Source organism: Nilaparvata lugens, chromosome 1 (genome assembly GCF_014356525.2).
Source record: "Nilaparvata lugens isolate BPH chromosome 1, ASM1435652v1, whole genome shotgun sequence".
NCBI lineage: Eukaryota > Metazoa > Arthropoda > Insecta > Hemiptera > Delphacidae > Nilaparvata > Nilaparvata lugens.
In genome coordinates, this window is record NC_052504.1 from 3,281,400 (window position 1) to 3,290,118 (window position 8,719).

Consider the following 8,719-nt stretch of genomic DNA (forward strand, 5'->3'; position numbering starts at 1 on the left):
GGATTGTGATAAGTTTAGTGATGATGAAGATACTACGAGTGAAGAAACAGATGAGACATTTTTTTTGGGCAAAGACAAGAAGACTAAGTGGTTGAAAAAGTCACCTGGAAGCACTTTTCGTCGGGTACAATCTCAAAATATTGTAACTCATCTTCCTGGTGTAAAAGGTAATGCAAGAAATGCTAAATCTGCTTTTGAATGTTGGAGCAATTTATTTACTGACGACATCCTTGACACAATTGTAACATGTACAAACCAATACATGAACTCTATCAAGGACCAATTCTCTAGAGAACGAGACATCAAGCCTACTGATGTTATTGAATTGAAGGCTTACATGGTTTGTTGTACCTAGCTGGGGCATACAAAGCAAATCGGCAATGTCTAGAAGAACTTTGGGGAGCTGAGGGTGATGGTGTAGAGAAATTTAGTCTTGTAATGAATCTGAAGCGATTCAAGACTCTAACACGTTGCCTCCGTTTTGATGACCGGACAAATCGAGCTGATCGAAAAAAATATGACCGTCTAGCTCCTGTTAGGGAGGTATTTGAAAAGTTTGTGGAGAATTGTCAGAAGAGCTATTGTGTTGGGGAGAACGTGACTCTTGATGAAATGCTTCCTGGTTTTCGAGGTAGATGTAGCTTCAAGCAGTACATACCATCTAAGCCAAACAAGTATGGAATAAAAGTGTATGCTCTCGTAGATGCCAGAATGACGTACACTATGAAGATGGAAATATATGCTGGTAAACAACCAGCAGGTCCATATTGTTTGAGCAATAAACCAACTGATGTAGTGAGACGAATGGTTGAACCAATTGTTGGAACAGGTCGGAACATAACAGCCGACAATTGGTTCACTGATGTTGACTTGGTTGATGAACTGAGAAAAAAGAAACTGTCCTACGTTGGCACTGTAAGAAAAAATAAATCAGCGTTGCCACCAGATTTTGTGAATGTGAAAGGAAGAAAACAATATAGCAGTATGTTTGCATTCAATGATGGCAAAGTTCTGGTTTCCTACATCCCTCGTGAAAGGAAAAATGTCATTCTTCTATCCTCCCTTCATAATGACTCAACAATTGACCCTGATTCTGGAGAGCGGAAGAAGCCTGAGATTATAACTTTTTATAATCAGACAAAAAGTGGTGTCGATACTGCAGATCAAATGTGCATGACATACAGTGTAAGCCGGAACACCAAGCGCTGGCCAATGGTCATTTTTTTGCAATGCTGAATGTGGGTGGTATCAATTCACAAGTTATCTACATGTGCAATGAACTACAACCCCTGCGCAGAAGAATGTATCTGAAAAAACTGGCGAATGAACTGGTTTATGGAGAGCTACAGAGAAGAAGTATGAAGACAACTGGAATTCCCAGCAGCCTACAAGTTCGTCTGAAGAGATATCGCCCCAGTGCTGATGATGATCGAGAGAAGTCGCCCACGCAAGAACCTCCCAAGAGGCGTAAATGCATCACTTGTGCTGCGGAAACTGGCCACAGAAGGCTGTCGAATTACGAATGTCATGATTGCCATGAGGCGATTTGCCTATCTCATGCCAATATGGTATGCCAAGGCTGCACTGCAACCCGCCAACAAATTGTTGAATCAGAGAGTGAATCTGACTAAAAAAATACAAGTTTCAACTTATATTTATAATAGTTCATTATTTTTTATTTGTATTTACAACAGTTTATAAAATCTAGTTTTAGTTATTTCGGTATAAATCTAATTGCAGTGTTGATTGAGTCATTTTTCACAAAACTTGTAAGTCAATATTTTTCAGTCACATTCACTCGCAAAAACTGAACTGAGATTTGATAAAAAAACTCTTATTAAGATTAAAACAAATCAATAAAATTTACTATGGTTATTATATTTGTCTGTAAATAAGTAATCAATTATCTGAATGATAAAGTAGTTTGTAAGTCAATATTTTTCAGTCACATTCACTCGCAAAAACTGAACTGAGATTTGATAAAAAACTCTTATTAAGATTGAAATAAACCAATAAAATTTACTATAGTTTTTATATTTGTCTTTAAATAAGTAATCAATTATCTGAATAATAAAGTAGTTTGTGAAAAAAATCCATATAATGTGTCTTTTTTTGAATTTACATGGCATTTTATGATAAGCGCCTGTCAGGCACATTGCGCCCGAACTCGGGAGGCTCGACATTGCGCCTGATGGAGGGTTAAAAGTCCTACTACCAACAACAGATGTACCAGAAGATGAGGATCAGAGTGATGACAATACAGATGACTACTTACCCAACAAAGAAAGCACTAAACGAAAGAAATGTCATCAAGTGACCAGGCCGCTTGGAAAACAAATAAGAATGCAGAAAGAAGGAAATTAGGGAAGGAATCCAGTGGAAAAAAATAAAAAGTATGATGGTAAATATGAATATAACATTGGGAAGGGTGCTAGGAAAAATGAAAGATATACGTAATAATTGTAATAAAAAAGAGAATAGTTTACTCCAGTATGCAAAACTTACAGAAGATAATAGAAAAAAAACTTTGAAGAGTTCTGGAAAATGCATTGGCCACAGAAAAAGATGTTTGTGAAATGTTTGACTGAGATCAGTAATAATAGAGCTCTTTATTTAAATTGTTCTTTAGAACGATTATTTGAACTTTGGCATTCTGTTCCTGTCCTGGTGACATGGATATCTCTTCATAGATTGAATGGAAACTTGTCCTTACAACACTTTTCATTTTTCCAACATTTGGTCCTTAGGTGTCTCAGCAAAAGTTCATAATTTATTATGTTTTTCAAATGTATATATTTGAACTTTGGCATTCTGTTCCTGTCCTGGTGACATGGATGTCTCTTCATAGATTGAATGGAAATAGACATATACAATTCTCTCATTGTAGCTACCAGACTGCAAAGGCAATGAGACTAGAAAGCTGGGGGTTTGAGATAGAGGCCGCTTCGATACCAACACCCTGTGAACAAATTAGACTTGAAATTTTGGACCCTTGCAATGAGAACCAAAAGACACACTCCATACTCATAAAGTGTAGCAACATTTTCCTTGAGAGTGGAACAAATAGTTGGAGAGTGAGAGGGCCCTTTATCCCATATCTAGGATCCTCTACTTCTGAGAAAGTGAGGCAAGTAAATAATCAGACTATAAGAGTCGAATCACAAGAGAAGATAGTTAATAGGCGCGTCTATTAACACTCTTCAGTTGGGCAGATTTTTGTAAGAGTCCTACCCTTTGCAACTTGATCAAGGTCCTCATTGAGGAAAAACACTTTGATAAGCTAAGTGAGATCCAGGTGACTATCTTGAAAGGAAACATCCACCATAGATTGCAAACTGCAGTAGTGAACCCGAGTGCACTAATAAACAGCACACAATCACTCTACACACATTTTACCATTTCTACTAGTCAGATGACCGGATTTGCTGCAGGGGGGAAAGACTTCACAATATTCTTCCAAAGTTTATTTCTGTACTCTATGCGTCACATATTTGAATGTATGGGCCATATGGAAAAATGACATCGCATGATTGCAGCGCACATAGTATGTGAGGGATGTACTGAAATAGTAGAGAACAAGGTGATGGTGGTGGAAAACAACTACACACCGTATGATATCAACATTGAATCATGCTTCATCTCACTATCTGATTCTGAGAAGACAACAGCAGCAGTCAGCACATATATAGGTCGTGTGTTGGCTTCAACATGTAGGCATATAGAAGGAAGCCAAGCTGTTGACGACTACAATCCTCCTCTTACAAGTGAACATGCAGGATCTAGCCTCATATCTGTACCACTCTTCCGATTAGGTGATCCGGATGTTGTATTGTTATCTATGCTGATAAGGTTACCCCATTTCCTAAGGTGGGCATGTTCTGAGTCTACATCAGCAATAAAGACAAAAAAATCCTTCAAATTCACACCATTTGTCTTCTGTCTATTCAAGAGTGGACTGCTGCCCGTCTACTGCTCTATTATCAGGTATACACCAACATATGAAGCATCAAAAAATCCTACAATAATGGAGGGTGAGCTGACTCCAGCATTGTTGTACTATGTGAGGAATAGACTTTACAACAGGACGTCGAACCTACATGTCTTCACTGATGAGAACATCACAGTCATATCAGATTTGTGTAAACAGCTTGGGGTCCCCTGTGATAACCCTACCATGTTAGACTTTGACCACCTTGACTTGGAGTGGTCAAGCTTAGACATTCCAAAAATACCAACTACATGCACTCCTTGCCTGGCACAGGCATCACACAATATAATTTCGTGGTCTGGATCTCCCAGGTTAAGGTCAGAAACGCGAACACCAGCAGAGACTCACCTACAATTAAGCTCACCGTTCTATCAAGACCGGAGAACCCCAAACACTCGACAAAAGATATGTTGACAGAATTTGTCCTCACTGTGAGTATAACAACATGTATTCTAGTAAATATTTCAGAAGTTACAATACGGCAGTAGGTACTTGATTATTACAATATCATGAAATATTCATTATTAATATTATTGGATACAATTGAATATTATACACTCATAATGCTGGATACTATTCAGAATGCTGTAACATATCCAATTTCTGACAACGATGCTGTTGATATTGAGGATAGCAATTCTGAATCTGAGAGTACAGTTGATGATACTGATGGAGATGTTACATGGAATCCTACAGGTCTTAATGTGGATACTGACAGTGACTGTAGCAAGCAAGAAGATGTTGAAAACATTTCATATCAAACAACAGACCAACGACTAGTACCAACAGTACCAACTGAAGGTATGAAATAACTTTTGGCTACCATAACGACATATTACAATATGAAGGGCACAGGGGAAAACGATCAAAGTCCAAAAAATCGAAAATCTGGGGAAAAATATTTCTTTAAAGCTTGTTCTGAGCTCTACAAGATAGCACAATCAAAACCTGGGGTAAACGATCACAGTCCCAACAATAAATCGAATAAAATATCATTGACTGGGGAAAAACGATCATAGTCCACTTCAACATCTGAAAGAATGATCAGAGTCCACTTCAACATCTAGAACAACGATCAGAGTCCACCTCACAGCTCACAGCTGACTAGATATCATTATTAATATTTACTGTTCAGTGTGTAGTGTGACATTCAAAATTCTTATTTCATACTTTGAGGTTATATTACATCAGTTTCAAATAATATTAATTTATTATTCAATTCATAAGATCTAGTGTTGTGACAATATGGATATTGAAATAGAAGATTGTGACAGTGTAAGTGAAGATGAGGGTGCAATCAATTCGTTCCAGCTTCGAAGTTTTCTCCAACACAACATCCTTAACATCATTTTAATGATGCTGGAAGAGCCTCCACGCAGTGCGCCTGGATATCCAAATCAGGATGGAGACCTAGATTTGGAGAACTAAATCGAATTAATTCACAAAGCCCTTCTCCCCTCACCCTTCTTCTCTTATTTATGCTTTGGAACTGTTGAATACTAGAATGGCTATTTTTTATTGACTTAGCTGTGAGCCATTCTCTTTTCAGTCTGTCTATCTGACCTATCTGATCTATCTAAAAATGAAAATACCAAAATCGCCATTTTTAAAATCTTTAATAACTTTTGAATTGTGTTGGAATCGAAAGCATTATTAATTGAAGTAGAAATTCGAAGAACACTCTTACATCCCCACTATATTTTAAAATTTTATGATATTTGAAGCATTTCACAAGATATGCAGCTTTGAATAAAAAATTGGCCTTTTTTGTGTGTGGAAATATGTGCTTAAGTACACTCACCGATAAAATTCCCATTTTTGACCAAATTTGACTTGTAATACATGATTTTGAACTGCCTTGATGAGCCAGAAAGAATGAAGTGAAGTACGATGAGATCCGAGCATTGTGTCAAAAGTTATAAGTGTTTGAATTTTTTATCCTTGAGGTGTCCTTGAGCGCGCCTCTCAACTGTGAAATACTCAAATTAAGTGCATCTAGCGGGTGATTCTCATAGAAAATAGTCTAATAAACTTTTATCATTGTGATTGATTATATTGTCACATATATCTCATTTATATAATTATATCATTTATTATCTGATGAGATAGAGCGCTCTACATAGTCTCAGATTGTAGAGCACAAAATTACACCCAGTGGGGTTTTCAATTTTTCATCTAGATTGTAACAATCAGTATATATTGTTGATCAAATACTAAATATCATCAAAATTGTTTTTTTTTCTTAAAATTTCACTCAGTTCTGAAAAATCATAACGCAGTACTCATTGGAGAGTTCCGAATGATCTCATTTCATTCAGAATTTTATAATCTTAAAAAAAGGCGAGAGCAAATTTTTCTGTCCGAAAACTGGAAAATGAACCGAAAATACAAGGTTTTTGAGCCATTCTGAATATAGCACAAGAAAATTCTACATGTAGAATTTGGTTCTGGACTTCTCTCATGTATACAAATGATATAAAAAAATCATAACTACAATATAAATTGCAAGCACATCCCCTTTTTTAAGTCTATATTTAATGGACTATAGGTGTACTTAGAAAATGTATTGCAATTATTTTTCCTGAATGTTGTTCAAAGTTAAGAAAGTAGTGTTTAAACTGAATTTCACTTGAAAAGTTTCGTCGAGCTAGCCTCAAAATATAAATAACATGAATCAAGATTATACATGTTCTTGTAATCATGATATTAGTTCAGAAACTGTGAACTGAGCAAATAACACGTCGCTTTGTATTACATACATAGTATATTGCTATTTTTATCTCGATTGCCACTGACTGAAGAATTGTATGTGTAAAGATATAAATGAGGTCTATTGATTACTACTCATAACAAAACACATAATGGCATTCATATTGCTTCTGATGCATAACTAGTTTTTAAAGAATCATAACATCAATCCCTATATATCTGTAAACTGAAATCTAGACTCACATGTCAGTATCAGTTCATTGCTTTTTTGATATACATTTGAAATTTTGATAGGATACACGTTGAATCAATATCTTGCACAATACATATTGATTTGTTGGTTCCTTGAAGCCCAGTTTTTGGGATCCACATCACTCCTTCCCGGAAAATTATGAAAAGAGTAAATTTTGACAAAAAATCACCCTTTTCTGACTCACAATACTTTAATGACAATGGAAATGAGTTCTATCGAACATTACACTAAAACAACATTTCGATTGATTAATATTCGCAATGAGACATGAAACTCTAAATTATATTTGTTCGACTTTCCAAATGTTCCTCTTGTATGACATTTATTGCTGTAAATTTTATTCTTGTGACATGATCACAAGAAAGTATATAAATAGATTCGAGCATTGGTTCATTGAAAGTGATAAATATCAAAGTCATATCTCTTGCAGATGATGTAAATGGAGGTGATGATGATACAGAAACTTTTGACATAACCCTGTCAGCTAAAGAATGGTCAGATATAGCTCCAAGGGATATCTATTATAAGTGTACAAGTCGGGGTGAAAAAATTTACAAAGGCCTGGCACCAAACGTATGGACACACGTTGTGAATGAGCATTTTTGGTTAGTAACAAGAAAAATCTGCTGTTTGGTCTTCAAAAGAGCAATGGTTTCTGACACTAACAAGTACTACATTAAAATGTCTGAGATGTGCAAAGACAATTTATTGGGTATATGCTGCCTTTAGAATTACAGGCAATAGAGAACATTAAAAAATTAAGTATAAAACTCAAAGAGTTTTTAATATCATTGTGTCTGTACTCCCTGCAGGAGTTTGCAGATAGCACTTTGCGTTTGTGATTGTTGATTATCGATTTTTGTTTATTTATATAGGAGGTTTAAGACTTACTCTTCTACTACATTTTATGTTTATGTTGTTTGTGTTTTGACGCTGTTCCTAATGTACCTGTACATGTTTATGAATAAAGATTTAAAAAAAAAAAAAAAAAAAAAAAAAAAAAAAAAAAAAAATATTGACACCACTCCAGAAAAAGGAGAAAGGTGAGTGTTTCAAATTATTATATATTTAAATGTTTACAAATAATTAGAAATTTAAGTGGAAGGAAAGTAATATTTTTATTCATGGACTAATTTGTATCATACGAGTACTTATCAACATTCATGCACAAAGCCTAAACTGCGCCTGAACTAACTGTGTTTTGTACTGTGTAAAAAAATATATAAGGCGCAGTATAGCCATTGTGCTCAACACAATCTTTTATAAGTCGCAATTTTGGAGAAAATTGTTTTGAAAATTTTGTTATTAATTTTAATGACATGTCAGTTATTTGGGGTAGCTGTCCATGCAATATTTCCGCCGCTGAATTCAAGAGATGACCATTATTTTATAGCCAGTCTCTTAAGGTGCGTACAGATATCATTCCAAGAGCATGCCAGACTATTCATGAAGTCCACCGTAGAGGAGTGCAATTACCGATTTGATGGCATCATATCATTCCAAGAGCATGTCAGACTATTTATGAAGTCTGCCATAGAGGAGCGCAATTACCAATTTGATGGCATCATATCATTCCAAGAGCATGTCAGACTATTTATGAAGTCCGCCGTAGAGGAGCGCAATTACCAATTTGATGGCATCATATGGAGTTGTACAGACTGTACAAGGCTAAATGTGATGAATCTGGCTATGAATCTTTAAGCAGGTTTACATTTAATAAAATTCTGTGTGAGATGAATGTTGCATTGTTCCAGCCACGAAAAGATCAA

At 35.6% G+C, this 8,719-nt stretch overlaps 1 protein-coding gene across 1 annotated transcript; it reads left to right on the top strand.

Annotated features, from left to right (window-relative positions):
* Positions 1-711: 711 nt before the first annotated feature.
* LOC120352423 (piggyBac transposable element-derived protein 4-like) lies at positions 712-1,631 on the top strand. The gene is given in 2 exon segments (XM_039432841.1): positions 712-1,216; positions 1,219-1,631. Coding segments are annotated over 2 exon segments (918 nt in total).
* The last annotated feature ends 7,088 nt before the right edge of the window (positions 1,632-8,719 follow it).